The following is a 26,330-nucleotide window of genomic DNA, read 5'->3' as shown; positions in this document are numbered from 1 at the left end:
GCATATATGTCATTTTGCTTGTGTATCTGTTTTTATTGGCTGATGTCCCTTCAACGTCCAATGGGGAGACATATTGTTTGTGGGCTGGGAGTATTTGTGATGATGTAATCAGGCAGGAAAAAAGGAGGAGAAAACGCAAAATCCTCTGAGTTTGGGCCTTTATTGTGTGGATGTGTGAAGTTGTTTGTGAAATGTGAAATGGGGTCAGAAGGTACAGAAATGAATGTTTTTAAGGGCTGAGAGTCTGTGGTTGTTGCAGTTATTTCTGTGGGGAACCCTGAAAAGTGCCAAACTCTCGGTGCTGTATAGGTATGGGGCATGCCCCGCCAAAACGTAATTTGGCTGGATGGCATACCTGCCATCCCAATGTACCAACAGAAGGTACATTTTGTGCTGTGCTACTTATCCTACATTACTTACAGCATGTTTACATTAAAGTTAATTAATATTTATAATCTTTGTAAATATAGCTTGTTAATGCAATGCTAAATGAACTTTCTCACCCTTAGAGCAAATATTCAATGCAAACTTTAAACACTACATTTACTTGGGATTGCACGCCCTGCTCACATGAATATAATCATTGACTTTGAGCATTAAACTTGTACATGCTTATCTATTCATCTAGATACCTATTAGTATTGCACAGAATGTCACGTCTATTTTCGGATTGGATATTTTTACACCAGTCCTGAATCTGTACCTGCATCAAAAACAATCCTGTAGGGATAGGTTTTTCTAGAACCCCACAAAAGCAAATTAGATATGGGTCAGGTAATAAAATTACATATTTGGTAGATTGGCACTAATCTGCTGGCCTCAATGATTTATTTCTGGTGAATTAATAAATACCATTAGCTATTTGGCAAATGGTGTTTTGGTTTATTATATATAAGCACATTGAAATGAATGTGTTTACATAATAAACATTTAAAGTCTTAAATGGAAAGGATGGGCTTGTTTGTCAGCCCAAAGATTTGCAATATCCAAGCAGCATCAAACCAGCTAACTACACTGCATGTGCAAATTATAAAGGTTTTTTGTGGGATTACTTTTGATCAAAAGGATAAATACCCTTGATAAATGTCCTTGACCTGCTTGTGGTCTTCTTTGTTTTATTTCCAGGTATCAAAAACGTTTATCCGTGAGGATAGTTTATGCCTATTTGAGTACAAATGTAATGCTTGTCAGTGTGGGTTTTCGGGCTTCAATGCATATACTTTTTGCATTTAAATTAATTTGCTGGGGTTGGTTGTGATTTGTGCTTCCAGCTAAATCTTCAATTATATTTTTGTATCAGTATAGCAAGCTAAAGTAGTTTCTTGGTTGCTTTAATATGGAGCCTGTGGATAAATGTCTCAGTTCCCAATTAACTTTAATAACATACATTCTTTCTTTTAATTTATCTTGTGCAGTGAACATGTTGTTTTCATTATAAAGAACTGCTACCCACGCTTTCTATTTTAAGACTCATCCAGTCTTGGCATGTCACACCCTGTTGTGACATGCCATCACAATCAGGAAAAATACTGAAATACAGTGTGAGACCCACTTTGTTTCTAAATTGTGAATGAAGAATAATTCAATGAAAAAAAAAAAATATAAAAAATAATGTTTATGATATTTTATTACAGCAGGCCAGGGACGCAGAAGTCTGACTTTCATTCTTTTGGCATTGACATTTCAATTTAATAGCATTGATGCTTCAGTTTTAAGTGTAATCCACCATAAAAGAGATATAAATAAAGAAAAGGTTGATTGTCAAGATTTCCATGATCATTTTTTATATACAAAACCAAGATTCATTTCAAACAACGATCCTATAAATTACAGATACAAGTCATATTTCAAAGTTAATCATACAAATGCCCCCTTCACACACAGACACACAAACACACATTCTTTTTTTGTATTTTTAAATTATTGCTCTGAAACAAACAGATACTGTGTATTACAAGAGAAATTTCCAAACTAAATATACTGTGAAATACTAGAAAACATTTGGAAAATTGCAATACTATTACAATTACAAATTCTATGCACATGAACTTAACATATTGGTATTGGGGATGGCCCTTTTGTGTCCCATGATGTTCAAAAGAAGAAATGCTTTCACCAAACGTGGAATTTCAAAAACAACATCAATCTTCCAGATGATCTGGATGGGCTGCAGTGCGTCAGGTTTCCCTTCATGTTAAACAGGAGCAACATAAAGACTGTTAATGATTTAATAAGTAGGTGTATGCAGGGTTAAGAAAAAACAATTCAGACCTGAATGCATAGAACATAGCGCCCGATTTGGAAGTCGCTATAATGTTGTATTACAATAGTTATTATGTGGTAACCACAATGTTGTAACAGCTGTTGAATATGAGTTTCACATGGTTTCTACATATGTTCAATGTGATGTTCAGGAGCATAATTTGCCCACAGTCTGAAATGAACTAAAGCTGTTTATGTCCCTTTTATATTTCACAGAGAATCCCCCCTCCCCCTGTAAAGTTTATGTTCACACAAAAAAGTACCTTTGAAAAATGTAGACATTATTTTGGGTACACACAATTCATATTCAAGTTGGTATCAACACATTTTTCAGAGTGTTCTGGGGTGTTAGTGGCCAATTATAAACCTAGCTAGCTTTTAACTACTGTAAAATGGTCCGTCGCTGCAGAATGTATTGCATATTTTGAAGCTGTATATGTAATATGTTAATTTACCATTGCTATAGCATTATTAGCTCCAGACCAGGGTCAAATAAATATTTGAAGTGCTTTGATATCGAAGTAAAATGTGAAAATACACCTGCAAATCTCTGAAAATTTTAAACAAATGTTACTAACCATTTTTTAATTATCATAAAAATAAATGTTTCTTATCCAATTGACAGTTATCTGCAATAATTTCACCAGTGTCTAAATGGTTAATGTATTTCAAATAAAATATTTGACACAGGTCTGATTAGCTCCCACCTCATGTTTGAAAAACATATGATTACCCCAGTGCTGAGAAAATCTGAAGACATATCTGCAGAATTTAGCAGCTGAGTATGATTTAATAGTGTTGTTTAACCAATCTAATGATAACTGTCTATAGTTTGCCAAATATCAGCAAAGAGTTTTGTGTGAAATGTAAAAAAAACTCCTATGTTTCTTCCAATTAGAAATGTCCAGTTTATGCGGGTTCATGTTCATTGCTGCATTGTCCTCTCTGTAGTCAGGAGAGTGTGAACAAGCATTTTCTTTCCCACAAAACATGTAATGCCAAGCCATTGCTTCTATCTATTCCACCGTCTACCAGTTAAGCTCACATACCCTCAGAAATGGACTGTAGGCAGACAGACTGATTGGCCAGAGGGGAATCACTGCTACATAAACCACGGACATGCCACTGAATGAAATTATCACCTACCCAAATGACAGAGGGCCAATCATTTGCTGCTCCACAATGTAGCTGGTGACAATCAAAACTTCCACTGGCTGTGCTTAATACCATCCATACACTAGAACAGTGCCCTAACAACAGCTTCTCAAAATAGAATTGAATGCTTTTTAAAGTTCTGACTGTTGCCTGTAAATGGGACTGATACCACCTGATATTTAAACTGTTGGTTATCAATGCTAAATGGGATCAATATCAGTTGGTTCTTTTGCAGTGGACCCAGAAGACGTTTCACCCTCACAACATTTGGACTGTAAAGATGGGAAAGGATGTCCCAAGTCTCTCTCTCTCTCTCTCTCTCTTTCTCTCTCTATGCGCGCATCTGCGTGTGTGTAGGCTATCACACCTTGCTTCAGACCTCCCTATAAATTATCAACTGTATAAATAAGATCATTTTCACAAATATTGACTGTACAGTATAAAAACAATGGCAAATCTAGGTATTTTTTTTCACACAGAATTGATAGACAGAAGTGAAGGCAAATTTAAGCAAGAAAGCCACCATACTCTTACATGACCTATACCTGACAAGGCTTTCCAACACACTGCTTTTGAAAACAGAACTCTCCTATGTGGCTTTACTACATACATGCAAATAAGAACTTGGGGCATTTTGATCTGTGTAAATTCACATTTCATTCTGTAATTAAATTTAACATGGATGAGGGAATACAAGTACCAGGTCTTGACAATGCCTGTGGTTTAAAAGTGTGCTTATTTGTTTAACAAAATTGTTTGTTGTATAGGAAAAATGCAGGTCCACACTGTACTAGTAGGGGGCAAAGGGTGGGCATGATGATCTCGCCAAATAATTATTTTCATTGACTTCACTAACCATACTACAAGCTTACTTGCACAAATCTTTACATTTCTCAAAATAATAATAATAATAAAAATAATAATAAAAACCCAGACTGCAAACTTTTTTTATAATTAAGTCCAAGAGCTGCTATCTTGTTTTTTAATAAACTTAAAACTAAAGATTCTCACCTTCCCTGTTCTCTTCAGTTCATCAGATTACTTCCCTTCTTGCTACTGTTGTTTTGATATAGTTAATTGACTGCAGGGGAATTATCACAAAAATGTTAGGATGGTACTGTGTCCTTGAAAACAAATTGGTTGTTTAAGAGGTAGCTTGGGAGGCCGCTGAATTCAGTGTGGAAATGTGGGAAAGGCATGGCTCTGGTAGATAAGTGGACAGATTTAAGCTAACTAACATTTAACCCAGCAATCTAAGATGAGTGTCTTGATTGATTAATCAATGTGAGCCACAAATTGAAACATGCTATCTTACACAGCGCTTTTTGTTAATTCAAATGGAATGAGCTTATTAAACTCAGGAGAAATTATTTTTCTACTTTTATGCAGGCATGCTACTTCTTACCTCATTATCTGGTACAGAGCCCCGTATTGTGGAGTAAAGAAAACCTGAGGGAATCTAACCCAAGGACACATAATTGTAGTTTTAATATACATTGAAGTGACAAGGTACAGTAAGTTTACAATGTTCCTAAGCCCTCCTCTACCTTTAAATATTAGTTAAATGTCATGCTCACACAATTGGCTGGCCTCTTTTCGACATTTTTCTTCAGAATTGTTGTGTGTCCCTTGGGAAATTCACTTTTTAAATCGATGGTTTCTGTTCAGGATTTTCTTCAAGGTTTGTGCCAAAAAATCTCATGAGTGAGCTTTTATTCAAATAACAAGAAATCAGATAATGATGTAGGTCTGAGTAAACACATTCTGAGATCACTATGCATAATTAATTTTTTAAACCTTTGGCGTACTGAAGTTTAAGTAGTGTTGCCAAACAAAAACCAAAAAAGTTGACCAACCGATTACATTAGCAGAAACTAGTCGTGTTGTTTTTTTCCACAGGTTCATTGATTTGCATATTAGTTTTTGGTTAATTAAGCATGATAAAGGGAATGAGATATGCCTGGAAAAAGATCAGTAAATTTACCACAGGCCATGTATGACATATTACTTCAGTTCAACTTTATCACTATCTCAATGTTAAAAAAAAAATTAAAAAAACAGAGCCAAAATTTATACAACCATTCAACAGAGTTCAATTCCAAAGTCCACATATCCAAAATCTGGTGGGCTATAACACATGCTGATACAATATATTTTGTTTCAACAGGGCAGTCCAAAATCTAGGGCTGGGATGTGTATTATTAAAATATAGGGAGATTCATTTAACTGCAGGTTATTCTGTCCTTAACTGTAATTAATTTGAATGTGAATTATCTATGCATAAAATGTTTATTTCTCATTCTCTTAAACAAAAGTAGTATTCTTTCACCGCTCAATATTAAGGATAAAGTGCACTGCAGTTAAACAGAATCTGGGCTGATTTCCTATGCAATACTGTGTGTGCTTGTGTCTGTGTGTGCATATTCTTTGTGGTTTTAACATCAGGGTGGGAGCATAGGGGGTTTCATGCCTTTGTACTAAACTGACCCAAACTGTCATCATCAAGAGCATACAGAAAGTCCTGGAACATTTACAGCTGAGCTGGTATCCCACTCCGGTCTTTCAATTATGGCGTTTCCTGTTGTGTCTTTTTCTTGCTTCCTTCTGTCTTCTCAGTGTCTTCTGGTGGCTTTGCAATATCGTTACCAACTTTCAGCCACTGTTGGGATTTCTGCTGTGAGTTAGAAAAACACACACACACACACACACACTTTCATTAAAAGATAGCCAGTGTAGCTATCATTTTAGATAAATTATTTTCATATCAACACATCCTCAGATATTCAGAAATTATGAAATAATTCATAAAAAGTAGTCCATTTCATGATAAATTAATTAAACTTTTAAAAAATTCACTTGGATCATTCTGTATTTGTCCTACCTTATATGATAAAATTGTTAGCAAAGAAACAGATGTGGATGTTTCTTTTTTTAAAATATATTTTTATACAGATGATAAAAAGCTCATATTTCATTTGCCAGTGACAGAGGTGACTGTTGTGCGTGCGCATTGATCTGATGACTGCACAGCCACAGAAAGAGATCTCTGGATATGACTGGTCATTCTTAATGGAAAGAAAATAAAACATAGAATATTATTGTTTACAAAATAGATAAACACAAGACATGAAGGGGGTTAAAAACCAGCAGTCAGCCTGATAAAGTATATGAACTTAAGTTGACTGCAAGCAGAATTATGTATTCCTTGAATTTAATATTTGGTTCAAGCATGCCAGTCTTTTTTTTTGGACTTTTTTGGACAACTGGACAGACTTTTTATTTCTATTATTCCAGTTTTAAAAAAAGCTGCAGCTTTCTCAATATCCTTGGAGTGGACTCTCTTTGTGGAATGAGGTCATGTTTTGCCATAAATTTTCTATTGGATTAAAGTCTGGATGGGGCCAGCCAAGGACATTCACTTCTGTTTAATTAAACAATGTGTCTTTCCAGTATGCTTTGAGTCATTGGCCTGTTCAGTTAAACATGTATCCTGAAATCTAACCATCATATTAAGTTAGAAATAAGGTTACTTCTATCAATGCAAACATATTTTACTCAGTCTTGATGTTAACCTCTTAGCGCAAAGCCCCTAGTGGTCGGCACGCCGGCATGCCGAGATCACTAAACTCAGACATTCAGTGCTACTGCAACCAAAGTATGAGTTAAAAACAGAAACGCGTTGTTTTAGTTTCATTAGTAGACGATACAGAACAACTACGCCTAATATGCAGTTTTGCAGCGCCACCATTATCGCTCTGGTCGTTCATTTAACACACATCCCCTCCCTGCAGTCTCATCTGCAACTACACCCCCCACCCATGACATAATGAGTAATATTGTCTATCTTGGCGTTCATAAAAATATTCTTTCACCACTCAAAAATCGTATTCCGTCATAGCAACATAAACCCCACAATAGCCCTAAGATATGCCAATACAGCAGTGAAAACGCTGCTCACTGAATAACGAAATGAACGAGAAAACGTTTTTTAAAAAGATACCATGTCATTCTACAGTCTATATCTGGGACTAAATTTTGAATAAATATACAACCTTACCATTGGTTTTACGCATAGAGATGTCCCTTTTGAGACTGAGTGGTCATATATTGTCTTGTACAATCCGTTTGTGAAATATACGCGCATTTGGGAGGCCTGGGTACCTTCCAAAATAGCTGTGCATAATACCACACGTGTTGTTTACGGCGTTGTCGCCCTTTTTAGTACAGTCTGACTTGATTGACAATTCATTTATCCAGTAGGCGAGAGTATAAGCTTTCTAACGATGTATAACATGTCTTATTTTGCTTTTGGAATAACGTTTTATAGATCAGCGTAATCGAAAGTGTTGTTATGATCGCATTCACTTACGCGTTCATTCTGTGGTAGCAGTAAGATGCTGCACCTAACGAAACGTTGTCAACGATTTTCATAATTTCTTGGAAAATACTATTATTATTGAGGACTTCTGGGTATAGCTAAGGCATATGTTTGCTGATAGACCAAGCTGACATCGATTTATGGTGTAAGACAGAAGCGGATAGAACTATATAGCCTATCATTGATTTACTGTCTCTGTCTCTATCTACTGAAAACAGATTTCATCATTGTTATGTAAGTTTTACTGCTCAAAATATTTCGGTTATATACGTTATTTTTTAAATGGAGTGTCTTTAAATAGGTTAGTGGTATTTTATAATGAGGATATTTCACACTGTAAAGTAAGCGTTCGTTGGTAGTCTAGTAGTTTTTGTGATGCATGCAACACTGATGAGGAGAGTGTTTGGGCATTGCCAAAACGTGGTGGACGGTTGAAAATTGTTTTCATGTCGTCCCATCCCCATACAAGAAAACATATGAGAGTACAGAGTATATAAATACATACAAGAGTTAATTATTACACATTTAGGTAATGTACAGCATTGTGTGACAATATTTTTGCATTATTTTAAAATCTGATATCAATGTTTCATCTTAAACCTTCATAAGGGGTTAATTTATATGCTTTATAATGGACAAAAAGTATTATATTCCTTTTTGGAGAGATTTTGGATGTTTCTGGACCCCTAGCTATTTTAGACCACTGTACTGACAGAAAGCTTGTAATTCCGACTTGAAAATGATGCAACAGTGAGTTTCTTTAGTATAAACAGTTGATTTGTAGTGAAATACGTGAATATGTTGAGATTTACAGCAATTTTGGGTAGATTTGGAGACGCTGGGTTAACTACTAGACAATTGCATTTTTGGCACTTTATTTCTTCCAAATTATGAATATAAAGTAATCTAAGCTAGTATTGTAAACGGTACAAATGTCTTGCTTCATTTAAGCCATTTTCAAGTTTCTGTAGTGTTCACATCTGGAGTTATAAAGCTTTAAATAGGGTACCCCCTAAATTGGCAAGGATTGGCCAGATTTGGCTTGTGCGCTAAGGGGTTAATTTTGCTCAGTCAAACTGCTTGCACAGAAAAACATGTCATCTGCAATTATTTAGGAACTTAGGTACAAGTGTTGATTCAAACCATTGTCCTGTTAATGTGATTGGTTTGAATATGAGTCTCTTCTGTTGAGAATTATAATTTATTTATTTTATTTACTATTCGTATTATTTAACTGTGAAAAGGCCAAATGACCCTTACACAACACAAGATTATTTCTTTAAAAAGTAAATGCTTTGTTTACATAATTGCTGGTGTGTGGGGTAGGGGGGTGGAGGCTTATAGGGTTCTTTATTAATTTATTTTTCTACTGCCTATATCAGGAATTGTGGTCATTCAGAATTTAGAAATGTTGTAACTTTGAAACACACTACAGAAATTTTAATAATTTGAAATTACTTATATAACAGTAGTCTTATCTTAAAATAGGCTGCTCAGTCAAAATGTGTCCTTAATTCAATTGCATTTCAGAATATACTTTATGGTAATCACTGGGAAAATAAAAATAGCTTGATGGTCTCTTCTAGAAATTTTTCTTCATGAAAGAATATGAACAATTTACAATTTAGCCATCTTGGCATATGCCATTAGCCAAAGCAAGTTACTCTTATCTCTCATTCATTTTATACACTTCCTATCCCACCTCCTCTGGAAGGCTGACCAGGGACACCGCCAGGGATTTTGAGCACTGTGAATAAATCTCACATTCAGCATCACTACCCCAGGCCATCCCATCCCTGCAGAACTAGAGCACAGTTTCTTTAGGGACCCTGTCAGTCAGGGTCCTTGGAATGATCCTAACCGCATCCCCCGCCCCAACATAGCTGCCAAAGCTTATGACATTTTATCAATCTGTGGCAAACTGCACTGATTAATTTTCATGAGTTATTAGTAGGGATGAGCAGAGATGAGACTGTGTTTATCTGTCTCTGTTCAACTGTAACTGTAAGTGGACATGACTTTAACTGTAGTTAAAACAAGAGGTTTCCAAGCCCAATTTACATTGCAACTGTTGTTGTTTCAAAGCACAAACTTTATTTAACACTGACATATCATAAATCATTAAGTATCATAACAGGTCTTTTTTTTAAGAAAAGAGAAACACATACCTAACTGTTCTAAATGATTATCCATTTTAGAAAGTAAGTCATTAGTCTATGGCAGAGCAACAGTAGTTCCAGCTTTAGCCACACCAACCACTGAAGTTGCTGTGGAACAGGTTAAAACTGTTAGCTATAAAGAGTTTTATAGGTAAATAATAATCAAGCAGCTGTAAGTGGAATTTAATTAAACTTGAACTGAAATTTTATTATTTATTATAATATACATTGGATTTCCATGTATTTCAATGTATTTCCAAGATGCACAAAACTAAAAGACAGCATAATAATGAGTAGCAAAAATCCTACCTTTCTTATCCAATAATGAAAATAATGAAAGCATTACTGTAACTGTAGGCTTACAGTACATACAATCAATAATAAATATCAAATCCTTGTGGAATCCCATAGGCACGGGGTTAGAGCAATCACTTGACTAATACAATTTGTGGTTCATTATGATCTATAAAAGCAATTTGTTTTCCAAACACACAGAGATGATGGAAAGTAAACATGGACAGAATGTCAAACAAAAAATAAAATTGGGCAATGGAGTACACCAGTATCTGCCTGGTATGCAGACAGGTTCAATATGTTTTGTATTGTTTGCAATTTAGCCATACATACACAGACTAAATCACCACTGGAAAAAAAAACAAAAACAAAAAACTATGGTCTGTTGCTGTACAGAAACGAACAACAATGGGCAATCATTTGTAAGCAGGTCACAAATTAGCATTGGATTGATTTCATCCACAATGTGACTGGTGCATTTTAGAGGGCAAACATTCAATTAGAAAACTGGAAATCCATATCTCAGTGACTCTGTGGTGAATTAATCATTTACATTAATATAATGTTTTGTCAACATTTCCTTTTGTAACTTTTTAACCTGATGCATAACATCAGCAAAATTGATGCAGTAACCGTAGCTAAAGATTACCCCATACTGAAATGCTAAAAAAAGGTGGAAATCACTGGTAATTGGTGTTATAATATATACTGATGAGAATTTCTGGAAGTAAATGTGTTCTGATACAAGACTCCTGACAGAGGTAGAATGAATGTTCCGTGCCAGCGCTACCAATATACCATACTGGATGCAAGACTGAAATCAACTGTATATAATTTTATCAGAACACACATTTCCAGACATAACTAATACAATGAGACTGTGCTACAGTTACAAATAATAAATACTCAACAATTGTATTTAGTAGCCTACTGTATTTATTTGTTCTTCAAGAAATTCATGATCTCTCTTCCCTCTCAGTTAATGTGGTTGCCAAGCAACAAAACTCTGAGATATAGGTTGTGATTTGTCCTTGTGGATTAGTCAGTGGTCTGCAGGACACACTGTTTTTATGGAAAAATTGCAAATATAAAAATTGATAGGTTTCGCTTGCATAGAATATACAATTGTATCTGTATATATTTCAGGGCTATTTAGCTTATCTGAGTTATGTAGAATATGCTTTCAGGCATGTGGGTTGTTCTGAATTTCTGTATATTTTCTGTCGATTTCAATACAGTCTGTGGATTGAAAAAATCATCTTGTTCAGTCTTGGGAAGTGTAACAGTATATTATGGCACAACTATGTCACTGACAATAAATTTTAAAAAAAGCATTTATAAAAAGCCTTAGATTTATAGCAAAAAGGTAACCTTGATTGAAAACTGTGATCTTATAAAAAATATTCCTCACATAAGAAGCAGTACTGCAGTGAGGCACTTGCATAGGAGTGTCCAGGCAAGATGTGTCAAGAGACCTCAAGATGTCCTACAATGAAAATTACTAGCCCTTCTAAGGAATATCCTCAAAAACTGAAGGAGGAGTTTAGATTGATAAATCAAGCCACCAGTGTGTGGGGAATGCTTTCTTTTTGGGGTGGGGGTGGGGGGTTTTGGCAGGTAAAGGGTCTTAAACTTGAGAGTGCTGATTGAAAGGATTTGCTGCAAGTTGGCCAAGACATGTACTTACACAAAAACAATATCTCCCTGAAGGGAAGATTGGGCACTTTAAAAAATTCCATCCACACACATTTTTATGGGAGTTGCCTTGGTAAGCAAATTTGATTTAAAGGAATATGCACATGGGCAGTGTTACCTCTTCAGCTCTCAAAAAGCAGCACAGAAACACAGAAATGCTTTAATGAATAATTCACAGTCTGTTTATCTCACTGAATACCCTACAGCTCAAGTGGCAATTATATGATCTATGTTAGAACTGGCAAAAGACAATCTGTGTCTATTTCCAATGATGTTTCTCTGATACTTAATAATTCATCGCTCAATTTGTCAGAAACTAACTGAAAAAGAGCCAGACCAATGATCTGATGAGACTGTTCAAAATTGAACTCATTGGATTGTGTGGGAAGATTTGTGTTTTTGGGGATGGTGGTGTGGGGACACATTTTAACAATGTTGAAGGTGGAGTTGACCATGGCTTTGCCAAAACTTGTGCTCTCCAAAAGGAGTATCCACTCAAGGAAAGATTGAGGGCTTGTCGTTAAATATTTTGAATTACAAACAGATACTGAAAATATAAGAGGCTTATGATCAGAAACAAACTTATCCAGTTATAGTCAATTCATTTTTTAATGACTTCCACATTATTATTATTATATAAGTTATTTAAGAGGAACACATTAGTATATTTTGTGAAATTAATTAGTTTATTATTTATCTCGGTTTATTACAACCTGATGGGCAACACTTGGCACTCCCATCTTCATGCTCACAATACTCCTGACAATTTCATGGGACTAGTTTTCTAAATGTTGGTTAAAATTCTATACCTATACTTTAAAGTAGAGGGTGCGAGGCACAGGAGCGCATGAGATGCCTTTGAATAATTACAAGCCTGTTGAGCATATTCATGTTTTCAATTATTTTCTTGTAATATAATTCACATGTGTTTAACAGTGTTACACAAACATTATCTGACATTGTGACTGCACACATTTTTAAATATTTTGCTGATGAGTGTTAAAGGGAAGTGCTGCCAGACTTGTTTTTTCCAGCATTGCTTATTTTTGAGGATCGATCATTTCCAGTGATCTTTCGTCACCAGCTTTATTCATTTTGCAGTGTAACAAACAACATCCTGGATGCAAGAACCTTTTGCTGCACCAGAACACCCCTTTACTGACCTGGCACTTAATAATTAGAACAGAATTATGCAGTTTGAAAGGAAATGGAAACCCCTTCATGGTTTTATCTGGATAATTACAAGACAAACAAGACCAGGTTAAAACCTAGTATATGGCTGGACCGAACCGCCAGACGTCACAGACACTGTGCGCAGTGTAACTTTATCACTCACTCAGTTAGTCACAGACATTTGCGTTTGTAGGGCTGGCCCCGCTGTTGCGGTCCAGCCAAAAAAACACAGAGCCAAGTTGCTTGAAATAATTAAAGAAACATTGGGTAACTTTGCTTTGGAATACTGCTTGTTTAATTTGTTTGAGATAAGATAGCCAGTATTGTTACTTGTAACATAATTTTGATACCAATACTTTTAATGGCAAGTTTTAATTAATAACAAGTTTGAGTTAATGGCAGTGCTTTGTATGTGTGAGTAACCTGGCATTTTTTACGTTGAAAATGTGTTTTTCTTCAGATTCTATATTGTGCTGATGTATCTCAAGAAAAACTTTTTAGTGATGGCTAGCGAGTGTGTACATCATGCATGTGAAAAAACTGGCTTTAGTAGAAAAAAGTGCACCAAATTATTTACATGAAAATAATTTTTGGTTTACCAGTATTAATGAGCCACAAAACAATTTGATGCAGGTTTTCCATGTGAAGTGATATATAAATATGCTTTTTGTTGGGCACAAAAACAATCTGACTTGTAAGCAGTATTAAACTCATTTACTAGCAATTAGGGGTGGGAATCTTTAGTCATCTTACAATTTGATTCGATTTCGATTTTTGAAGTCATGGTTTAATTTAAAAACTGTTCTCGATTCATCACACTTATCGATTTTATTCAACCGGTAATTGCTATTTTGAATTACTTTTAATATTTGATTGTAGTAAAAAGTTGAATACATCCCAGAGTAAAATATTACAAATATTATCAAAAATTGTAAACTGAATTAAAAATGTAAACTGAATTTATTGTATTAAACAAATGTAGATTGACAAGAATAAAAATGAATTAGATAAATTTTAAAATAAGGCTGTAACATAACAAAATGTGGAAAAAGTGAAGGGGTCTGAATACTTTCGAAGGCACTACAACTATAGAAACAAAGCGAGATGATACATAGCTATATCGAAAATATGCATCTTTGAAGATGCTGTCACTTCTCTTCAATAATATGTAGTTGCACGAGACTGCTAAGAGGATACAACGGGAAACTCCTGCCCCTCCCCTAGTAAACTTGAGCAACCCATCAACCGAGTTGCTCGCTGTGTGAACGCCCTGTAAGAGTGCTACAATGCATCGTTATGAAGTCACAGTAGAAGCTAAATCTGGCAATCTCTGTGTGATTAATGTACTTCTACATGGTATCTGATAAATACCATGTAGAAGCATTATAATACCATGGTATCTGATAAATACAATTTTAAAAGCCCTTCACCAGCATTGAAGAAGGAGCTTTACTGCTCGCTTTAGCAAGATGATGGCATCAGTCACCCTCATTTTCGGCAGCTAATCCAGGCATCATAAAATGAGCCAGAGAGAGAGCAGCTGTTACTGGCAACTAAACTAGCTGAATAGCAAGGTAGCTAAAATGCACCGGAAATGATATACTAACAACAACAGTTAAAAAAATGATTGAACACTAAATGAAAATGAACGTTAAATACTATAAACACTATTTAACTGTATAGGAAAGCTTACTCTGTTTAAAATGTCACTGAAGTACAAGTACATAACGAAGAGAGCATATGCAATCTATGAGGTAATGAACTACATGTTCTGCATTTAGTTATGGATTGGTTGAAGTATTGAAGTGGTTTGGTTGAAATAGATATGGACTAATGGGCAATTAATAGTTGCTGTTCTGGAGACAAATAAAGGGATAAGGAAGAAGGAAAATAAGATCATAAGGGAGTAATACAAGAAAACCCAAGTTTCCATGTCAAGGTTTAATGTATAACAGTGGAACTCTCCATATGCCATATTTAGAAGCTAAATAAACATAAAAATAGAACAAAACTGTAATAATAAAACTTTTTTGTGAGCCAAAACCTTGAAAGAGTAGTAAAATACTAATACAAGTTCATAAATATATACAATATATAATATACAAAGGCAGTTCAGTGGAATTTCAGCTCATGAGTTCAAAGGGAAAGATTTCACAACTATTGCTTTTATTCCTCTCCAGCTCCTCTAGTACTTCTTGAAAAGTAAATATTTTACCTCACCTTACACTTGTTTTCCTTTTTTAATCCCCTCTGCAGTATATGCAGCAATGTACAGCAGCAGCATCATGTTTGATGCTTAGATGCTTTGTAGGTGGACTCCAGCGATTACGTTACTGCCGACTGAAGTTGGCTCAGGATGATTGCATGCTGGCTGTCAGTTGTCTTTAGAAAGATGGAAGGTCTAGTCTATTTTTGTGAAAAATGATGCAATCCAAAGGCAACATCATATTTCTGAATGCTATTCAAAAATATAAAGATAGGAGCATTAGACAAACTGTAACAACAAACCAAATTCAAAATATCAAAAGAATTTTGACAGCAACTAAACAAACCCAGTACACACGTTTTTATCGACCAGGACGTGCTTCTTGGTTGGCATGCTGTAGTATGGTAAGCAGAGACAGAACCAGACCAGTACTTTAGATCTATTTTCAACAAAATCCATTTTAATGATTCTTCCAAGCTAGATGGTAACATCTTCTTGAGACACTGGGGTTGCCATCACCCTGGTTTGTTAAAAGGCTCTTTTTTCAGTCAGTGACTGCAGGAGCACAGTGGACAGCTCACACACTGACAAGCAGGTGTCTTCAGGTTATTGTGCTGCCACATCCACCTTAGTACACAGCAGTCAGCTGAAATGTTAAATTAATTCTGTACAGCTGCTGATCTCCATGAAAACATGATATTGAAGGTACTGCACGCATTGTCTGATGAAGGTTAAAAGATCTTACAAGCATAAAGATGTCCTCTAAAAAGGAAGACACTACACTTTCTCTGACAGTAAAGAGAACGAAAAGTAGCATATTAACAGTAGCAATCTAGATATAATGGTAACATTACTGCATTATGGCTGTTTTTTTTTTCTTTAATGCCAAAAGAAGTTTCTGTACTATCCAGAAAAATTCACACAATTTTTACACATTATTTATACAGCTGGATATTTACTTTAGTTCTGTTCCACTTGAGTTTTGAACCTGCATCCTCTGAGTTGCTTACCATCTATTCCACACTTTCACCAAAAATAACACAATGCTGATACCATTATGCTTGTTAGAGATGGTTTTGCCTATGCTGCATTGGGCACTGACCAAAAATTTAAAATCAGTTTCATTGGGCCATAAAAAAACGTTCAATTGCCTTAAGCATCATTTACCTTCTTCATCACAAACTACATGTTGAATTTATGTAAGACTTTTTCATAAATGGCTTGTTTCTTTTCACTTGCAATTAAGGCCAGCGTCAATTGATGGATATTAATGATGTATGCATACTGAATCTCAGGAAAGACAAAAGAATCCTTGTTAATCCTTAAGTCACTACTGACTAAGTAACAACCTTATCAGTCGGCTAAGTAACATCCCAGTTTTCTGAATGCCCAGACACACAGTTTAGAAGGGCAGACTGATTTATAGGGTGATAGGAAGAATATCACACATCTTTATGACATGATTCACTAAGCTCAAATAAATACTTTATCACTCTTTTCTTTTAGGCTTTCACTGATCAGTTCTTCTCTACCACTTTATCTTCAAATTGTATCAAAAGCTGCCTTCATGGTTTGTTGATTCTACTTTGAGTGGTGACAGTGAGTTCCATACCTAAAAACCTGAAGACAGGCACATTTAAACCATGTTCATACCACACAGACACTAACAGTATAGCTTTTTAGCTTACAAAATATACCTCCTCTGATTTTAGTTTTTAGTGAAGTGAAATAAATACTTATGCAAATGAGAATCTGTTTACATAATCTCTGAATTTGTGTAAATATCAGTTTTGAGCACATTGTGTTCTTTCTATACGTGAAGTCCTATCTAAAAATATCACGATTGCAAGTTCAAGCAGACATAAAATGCTAATTTTCATCTCCCAACTGATTTTGTTTAAGCACCTGTGCCAGGGCTTCCCCTGCAGAGACAGTCTTCACACCTGTCTAAGAGCGGAATCAACATATGAGAATGAATAAGATACTTACAGTCCAGGCAAACAATCAAGGCAAAGAACTCCACAGAGATATGTACCAGGTTCATTTAATTTCCATGCCCCTTTCTTTGGAATGATATTAATGCATCTGTTCGTATACAGTGAGCTCCATAATGTTTGGCACAAAGACATATTTTTTCCTGATTTGGTTTTGTACTCCACAATTTTGGATTTGCATTCAAACGATTCACATGTGGTTTAAGTGCAGATTCTCTGATTGTATTTAAGGGTATTTTTAAAATATATTTTTATATATTTTAGCACTTTTTAGACACAGTTCCCCCCACCATTTTAGGGCACCATAATGCTTGGGACAAGTGGCTTCATAGGTGTTTCTGATTAGTCAGGTGTGTCCAATTGCTTTCTTAGTACAGAAATAAGAGGGCTTTTAGTATCTAGTTTTGATTCTAGGCTTTTTATTGAATGAAATGAAAGTCAAAGAAGCTATTACAAGGCTTAAAAATAATAATAAAAAATAAAAAAAACTGTCAGAGACAAACACTTGCCCAAATCAACAGTTTGGAACATCATTAAAAAGAAAGAGAGCACTGGTGAGCTCAGTAATCGCAAAGGGCCTGGTAGGCTTAGGAAGACCTCTACGTGTGATGACCATAGAATTCTCGCCATAATGGCTAAAAAACCGCAAACATCTGTCCGACAGATCAGAAACACTCGAGGCAGGCATGGATGTGACAGTCAGTGCGTTTACGTGCACAGTTGAAATCGATCTATATTAATAGCTTGGTTTGGCCAAAGATGAGATTTAATTGGATTATTGTCATCGTCCCAATATACATGACTCGGAAAGAATTTGATTTATTGACCGGAGATGTGTCTGACGAAGGCTTCTTATAAATCCTGCTTCCTCCAGTTCCTCCAGGCTACACTGCAAGATGCAAAAACAGGATGGCCAGAATACTGCTTGCTGTGAATCACCTAAAATACAAATTTTGTGAAATGAAATCACAAAAATATGACTTTGTATGAAAAATTATGGAGCTCACTGTATGTATGAGAAAATCTATATTATTTGACAGTGAGGGTAGTTTAACAATCTGTTGATGTCTGAAGGTCAACAACCCTCTGTCTTTTCTTCTTAAAGTTATTTTCCTTTCTCACAGGTGATGGATGGCACATACATTTTTCCAGATGTTACCTCTTTGTTACCACAGTGAAATGGAAGCCCTTGTGTGTGTGTGTGCATGCATGCATGTGTGTAATATGAGTACACACATGTTGCAAAAAATTAAAAATAAATAAATAAATAAATACTATAAACTTATCAACCCTACCTGGTTTTGCAAGTTCAGCACAGTCATTTTATTCTTAAATGACAACCTTTCTGTCTGGTTTTGGAAACAGTTCTCACCAACCTGGTAGATGAAGAACCACAAATATGAATTATCACAGAGCATATTTTCAATTCAATTATTTGAAATCACAGTGATGTGTGAGTTCATCCACTACAATATACATACCATGTCAAAAGTTTCAAGAATGAAACCTATCCCCACACCCACACACGCACTCACACACATGCACATTTAAAATTTTGTCGAGACATAGACAGGGATTACAGGGAAAGTTTTCACTTCATAACATGTTACTTGGTTGCCAGGACATACCTGTACAACAAAGACAGGTTGACATTCATTAGGGTTTCCCCTAAGAAATAATGACAATGACTACATACTGCCAGCCCTTAAACACTTTGGGACATCTGCAGTTACTTCAGAGTATATTTCCTTATCCAAGAAGATGCAGCAAGTTTTATTCAGCGTTAGCAAACATTTGGACTATGGCTGTTGCTTAAGAACCAGTTGCCTAACATGGTTCTAAAAAAGGCAATGTGGCAATGCATACAGATGATTCCAAATTTATAAAGGTGCAGCAACAGGCAATGAACTTATTGTGATTCTGAACAATGATTTACAGTATGTGTCTGAGTTTAGCAGATGAGCTCATTCATCATGTTAAAACAATAATACTTCTTGTAATTCTTCATTTTATTACAATTCTCTTCTGCTTGTTAATACTTCCACAATGTCACAAGTTATTGAAGCTCCTGTTCAATTTAAATTAAATACTGTCTGGCCATATACTGTAGTAAGAAGCTGCAAAAAATAAAATAAAATGACCCGTCAAAGTAAAGTTGGTACACAATGAGGCAGCTTGTTCAGCGCACTGTGATGCCAGATCAAGGGTGAATGAAATACACTCAATCATGGTTAAAGGTTTAAGGAAAGCTCATATCTAACCTTCCTTAACTTTTTCAGAAACATTGATATTTACTATCATGAAACAAGAAAAACACCCATGCTTCTTTCTATCCAACCAAGTTCATGAACAAATCAATTACCGACCTAACCATGCTTAGAATCTAAATCACAGGTTACACAGGCAAAAAACAAATATGGTTTCAAAAAGTTAACTTATCCTGTCAATACCTTACGAATCAATAGTGGAATCCACCACAGGTTTATTGTGGGTGAAATATATGTCTCATATTAGCTCTGCTTCAAATCTGTAGAAAGTGTTAGCAAGGCACAGTGTCACACTTAGCAAAGTATTACAATTATCATAGTAGATAGATGAGCTGTAGGGCTACGTTGAGAAATTATATCAGATTCAGGAGACCGAGGTTTATCTAGACCAGGCATGGGCAACGCAGGTTGACCTGATGGTATATCCGGGCTGCACTGCTCCGTTAAAATTATAAATAAATAAATAAAATTAAGATCAGTGTGTCAGCACTAGTCACACAGTTGATGCTGTAAATGCACACCCTGTCAGCATGGAAATGGAAAATCATCACCATAGCACAAAGGCAGCTAGCTATCGTTGACTCTGTAAAATCTGTTTCATAGCAAATGGATAAAAGAAAGGTGGATTACAAAAAAAGTTTTCCAGAACAAGTGATTATCTCTATTCACAGAATTCAAAGGTAGACCATAATGCCTGGAATGTTTTCAGGTAATTTATCACACTACCACAGCCACCACAGGTACAATGAATACGACTAATACACTGGTGAAGCAAGGACTCTTGTCACAGGCTTAAAAATCAAGATTCAGAGATTCAGATGCTTCATGAATATCACAACTGCTCAAACATCCAGTGTCAAGGCATCCTACCTGGTATCACTTAAGCTGAAAAAGTCACAGCGAGATCGTGCTGCACAGTTCAAATGGGAACAGCTTTCAGTGATGAAAACATGACGAAATATTTTGTGATTCTCTCTGTCTCATCACAGAATCTGTCTCATCTCTGTCTCATCACACAGAGACACGCAGAATTGCTTGCATTCAGAAACATGTTGAAGCAAAGCTGAATGAGTGTGGTTTTTTTTCTCTCTCACTGGCTTTAGATGTTACCAATGAAAGTCAGCTGATGATTTCTGCACGGATATCTAACAAAGTCACAGACCAATCAATGTTTTCTTTCAAAGAGGGCTGAGTTGGGCATTGACTTTTGGAAACTGCAACCAGAGGCTGCTTTTCCAAAATTCTTCAGCTGTGCAGCATATTTGGAAGTATGTACATCTGCAAAAGCTATTTTTCAATACTGAAAGATTTGAAGTCTAAGGAATAAAATTGATTAACAGATGAAACATTGTTTCACGTCATGCAAGTATCAGGCACTAACATAGCCATTGGAATGTCTTTCCTTTGTCCACAAACAGGAGTGGCTGCAGGGTTCCCACTGGGCTGATATGATTACTGAGTGAGTGATCCACAGGATTTTTTTTTTTTTTTGGGAAATTTTCTGTTACAGGAGGTCACCCATTCACTCGCTCACTCAGAGGGGAGCACTTTCTTAAGTTAATTTTTACTCACTCCTATTGCTATAGACTGGTGCATAGGGCAGCAATGGACCTCCAATACTTTGTAACATAATGTTTTTTTTTTAAATGCACTCGTTTGTATTTTCTGAATATACACACAGTTCCACATTCTGTGGTTTACAGTTAAATATGTTTATGCTTCATATAATACAAATTGAAGTTTTGTCATCACTTACACAAGAAGTATGTGTGCGTTTGGTTTGCTACCTGTCTGTCAGACAGAAGCCATAGGGAAAAGGGGTTAAAACAGGAAGATTTAGAATTTTCACATGCATTTTTTTAGATGACAGCAAATCTACCAGCATGGCCTCTTCAATGGTCTGGTTGATTGTGTATTGGGCACCCCTGTTATAGGGGATAGTGCTCTTCAAATTGTGAGAACAGAGTCATCATCAGCAATAGTGCAAAGTATGCCCAGAGCAAGCAATACCAACACTGAAGAAAACCTACAGCTGCTGAATAAACATGATAAATTCCCTACTGTTATACACAGCAGACATCAGATTTCTGTACTCCAAGGTCATTGAAAGTAAAATTTAATTTGGCAAAAAAAGATATTATATGTGCTCTGGTTCAGAATAATTCAGAGCATCTGGAAATGTTCCCATTTCATAGAAATGAATAGATCTACAGCAGATGTCAATAATTGGATCTGCTTTCTAGGGAAGCCCTGGCCTACTAAAGAGCGAGAGACCTCACGAAGCTGGAAAGGTGCATTTCCTCAGAGTCCACCATGCACTACATGGATAATGATTGACAGATCATTATCCAGAACATAATTGATATTTATCCCACCCTCTGATGTGTACTTCAATCAGAAACTATGTTTCATCATATTAAGAATGTGTCTGCCCCACACATAAATGTTGACAGTAGACCCAGCCTTGGTACTCATACCAAAAACCCATATGACTGTTAAATTCCACCAAGTTTCTGGTACAATCCTTAAGGAATCACTCTTTAAATTAGGGAAATTGAATTTAAGATGCCTCACTCCTAAAGTGGCTCTTGTTAAATAATTATGTGTGGATCATAATTTTCATGTATTTAATTGAAATTATGGTCAGGGTCAAGTTTCCCCTGACATCCCCAATGGGTGGGTTTTTAATGACTCTGAATTCATGTCCATCAGGCAGAGTCAATGGAGCTGAAGCTATTTCTCAGTCCACTCTGACTTTAACCCTTATGTCTGGAAGTAGGCTTTCAGTACTTATTGTGATCTGTAGCACAGCCTGTCTAAATCAATGTATAACACACATTTGTTTGCCTTAGTGTCTATGCATAGGTCACCTTATTTAAATTCTCTGTATTATTTTTTTTTACATTCTATCACATATTGCTGTTGCTGACACCCACCGACGGTAGTGCAACTGGATCCATTCCCTGCCACTGGGAGCTGGTGTAAATGACTGCAATCAGCAGTTTCACCTGACTGAACCCCGGCTGGATTTTCAACAGGGAATTTGGAGTCTCCAAACTTGTGTGAAGACTCCAATGTGTGCTCAGAGATTTGCCACCTCTGGGTTGTCTAGCTTTTTGTCACAGGAGACCAAGCCCTCACACACTGTGCAGAATTTGGCAGGGACACTGTTTGAAATGGGTTACCTTCCAATTAACACAATTGCTACAATAATGGGAAAAAAGCACTGCATGTCACCCAAGAATGTCCAGGGAACCGATATGAAAAGAAGATTCCCAGCGCACTTCAAGCTGGCTAAAAAAGAAAACTGAATAGGTGCTAGAGTAGAAAACTCCTTATCCGAGCGCTTCATGGGAACTAGCCCAAAAAAGGAACATTGGCTATAATCTGCTCATTTTTTCCTTTTATTTTTATTGAAATTTTCATTTGTTGGTTTTCTTTTTTCTCAACCCATTTTAATCTATCAATGTATATATCATGTTACTACAATTAAAGCATGTATGTGGTAATTTACGCAGGTAATTTTCATGTCTTTACACATATGAACCTTACATTGTGTAATTGATGGGAGGGTATTTATATTCCTCCCGGTGCAGCCCTTGAAGCGTGTTTTTCTACTCTGAGGAAGATGTCCTAAACATTGCAAAAATCTATGACATTCAATTGAAATTACATTACATTACAGGCATTTGGCAGAACGCTCTTATCCAGACAAAGAACAACACAAAGAACAACAACAAAAAAATCATCAGTTGAGAGTCTTAATATCTGTACTGTATAGATAATGGTTGTTGAGGCCTGCCAGTTTGGTGTTACATGTTTAGAAGCAGTTCCAGTGTCAAGCAGAAACCAACATGATGTGATTTATATGGAAAACATTTTGCCTGAAGGTGGAGATTATCTAAGGGTGGATTTCACAATTATTTGCATGCAAACGTCACCTCTGTTTTTAGAAACAGAAGTAAATTTCCATTCTTGTACAGGTATTAAATAGCTGGGCTGAACTGCCTAATAACATATTCATGTTTGATCACCTTAGAAAGAGGGTAAAACCGAATCTTCTGATAAAAATAGTGTTTACCCCTGCTTCCAACAATATTAATACGTAGAAATGCTTATAGCATCAATAAGCAGCTTTAATAAGTAAATTTGTCCACTTAAGCCAGTCCTTGTTTAACCCCCACTCCACACCTTGGGCCTCACCCAGTCATGCCAAGCATCCACCCGTGATCATTCATTAAGTATGCATGGGCCAGGAGTAAAGGTGTTGTCTCTCTCCCTCTTTCAGCTACATAAAATGTGGGCCTTAGGAGTTGGCTTCTGGAAATCCTTCATCTTGGTCAGGCGTTTGGTGTGCAGTCTTGCATGGCACCTGATATCTGGCATTTTTAAATTTCATACCCAGCTATTTGGAATATTCTGCTGTCTTTTTGGTTTTTGGACTTGGCCTTTTCTTTGATTTGGTGTATTTCATTCATTTCTTTTGTGACTATAACATTCATTGTTTGTTAAGATAGTTGAACCTTCGTCTTTAGATTAGACATTGAATACTTTTAATAACATATTAAATCTCTTCATTTTAATCTGGTTGAGAGTTGTATATTTTAATAAAGATTGATTCAACAGGTTGCTCTGCCTATCAATAAAATTGACAATTTAAAAGATAATTGATATATTTGCTAATAATTAACAAATGAAATGTAAAAAAAAAAAGTTTTATACTGTGGATAAATGAGGAGTTTTAACTGTTGATACACTTGTGTTCTGTATTCAGAGTGCCAGACATTGAACAAAGGTGTTCACTGTTGAACCCGATGGATTTGGAAATGGTCACACTTTAAATTAAATCTCACTTCCCTGACACCATCATAATTGAAATCAATGTCATCAAAAAGAACTTTGCTTCTCTTTTTTTATAATTTACTTGAAACAGTCAACAAAAAATTGATTGGTGCAAAGATACCACTCAAATAAATTGCAGGTATTTCTGCTTATATGGAAGCATATCTTCTGCCATTAAATTAGGCCCCTACCCTAAAAAAAGATTCCTGAAGATTTCTATTTGACGTCGTAGACAAACTGACCAAATAATCAGAAAGCAATGTGACTAACTCTATTAGTAATGATTTGATTAACTTTTTAGTTCTAATTATGCATATTATCTCAATGATAGTGTCACATCCATGAAGTGCAGGGTTCATTTTAAGGTTCTGCTCCTGACATTAAAGGCTTTGCTTTGACTCCAGTGTATTTGTCAGACATGCTTCTACCATAGAAGCATACAAAGACACTTGTATTCTCTACACATAGTGTGTGGCCCTGAGACTTTCAAATAACTTAACTAGTGACAATTTATCTTCCAACAGATCCCTACTACTGTGGAACATCTTGCCAAAACAAGAGAATTGTGCAGCCATATAATATTATGGGGCTGCATATTTTCCATGCTGTCAACAAAGGGTTACTGGCTCTTGTCCTGGATGCTAATAGGACATGCAGCCTTCCAAACAGGGCCAATGTTTACAGCGTAAAATGGGTGAATAGGATCTTCATATATCATTTTAATATTATTATGTCTTCCACTAACTAACACATGCGTCTTACACATTGAAACATTATAATTAGTCAACCATAATACAATAGTAACTTGCAATAAAGCCTCCTGGGTTCAGTGTCTGGATTTTCAGACATCTGGGCTTTTGTGTGGGCTTATTGATGCACAGAAAAAATAAAATAGTAATTAATTTGAAAACAACTGTGAAGGGTGACTGGAATTCTGCCACCAAAGCTCCGAAACATACATCTCATTGCTTAGGGGCTGAAGGACATTAGCTTCAGAAATGCCTTAGTTCACTACATTTTATTATTTAAATGGTCTTGCCATATGGACCTGTGGTCCATTATAAGTACACCAACAGACATGACTACACCATGTCATTTAGGTAAAGGAAAATTGGGGGAAGCCTCTAGAAAGCCCTGAGCTGAAGAAAGTAAGATGGGTTCCCTTAATTGAGTCTGGTCCTTCCCAAGGATTCTTTCTTTATGCCACCAAATGAGATTTTTCCTTGCCACTGCTGCCTGCATTTACAGCATATTGTGGCAGATGCTTTGTAAAATGAGCAATATTAATAAACAGTGATTTGACTATTTTATAAATATGAATATGAAGTACGGTGTGTTTTTCTATTTTATTTTTCTTCCAAATGCTTTCAATACTAATGTATTTGAAATCTTATCCTAATCAAAAATGTAAAAAGTACATTTTCTCTCTTGCCATAGACATCAGTTATTGACATAGCCACCAATGTTTTACAGAAGTAAAATAAATATATTCTAAAGTAATGTTGTCATTTGTATCACTAAATTAATCCATGCAACTTGGCCGTGTGACTTTTTATTTCAAAAGCTGTGATTTCTTTCCATTTATTTTTCCATCTTACAAATATTTTTCCACTTTATAAAAATAACTTTTAAATAAACCAGTATATACACGAGATCCTTAAACCTTCATTCTTCAAAAATTAACTTAAAAATGCAGAAAATCAAAACTACTCAGTATCCCCCCTGACATCACCATAATAATTATGCATTTTCTGAATATAAGACAAACATAAATCATATTCAGTGTGGCTGGGTATGATTTCTGGCAATATAACTAAGATTAGGTATATGGGAGAGAGGACACATTGTTTATATCTGGGCATAATGCATTCTCAACTTGAGATTCAAGCATGGATTCAACACGCT

The 26,330-nt window shown here is 35.8% G+C and overlaps 1 protein-coding gene across 5 annotated transcripts in view; it reads right to left on the bottom strand.

Annotated features, from left to right (window-relative positions):
• Nucleotides 1-1,609: 1,609 nt before the first annotated feature.
• The window catches only part of luzp2 (leucine zipper protein 2), a 327,898-nt gene continuing 303,177 nt past the window's right edge, over nt 1,610-26,330 (bottom strand). For 2 of the 5 annotated variants that reach the window (XM_064335713.1, XM_064335711.1), the window contains 2 exons: nt 18,612-18,692; nt 1,610-6,091 (listed from right to left, as the gene is read on the bottom strand). In XM_064335713.1, coding sequence (XP_064191783.1) covers nt 5,984-6,091; nt 18,612-18,692 — 189 coding nt within the window. In that variant the 3' untranslated portion in view covers nt 1,610-5,983. The remainder of the gene's footprint in view (nt 6,092-18,611; nt 18,693-26,330) is intronic. The other 3 variants (XM_064335712.1, XM_064335715.1, XM_064335714.1) reach the window with 3 other exon arrangements.

Source organism: Anguilla rostrata, chromosome 5 (genome assembly GCF_018555375.3).
Source record: "Anguilla rostrata isolate EN2019 chromosome 5, ASM1855537v3, whole genome shotgun sequence".
Lineage (NCBI taxonomy): Eukaryota > Metazoa > Chordata > Actinopteri > Anguilliformes > Anguillidae > Anguilla > Anguilla rostrata.
This window is presented reverse-complemented; position numbering and strand designations above follow the sequence as displayed.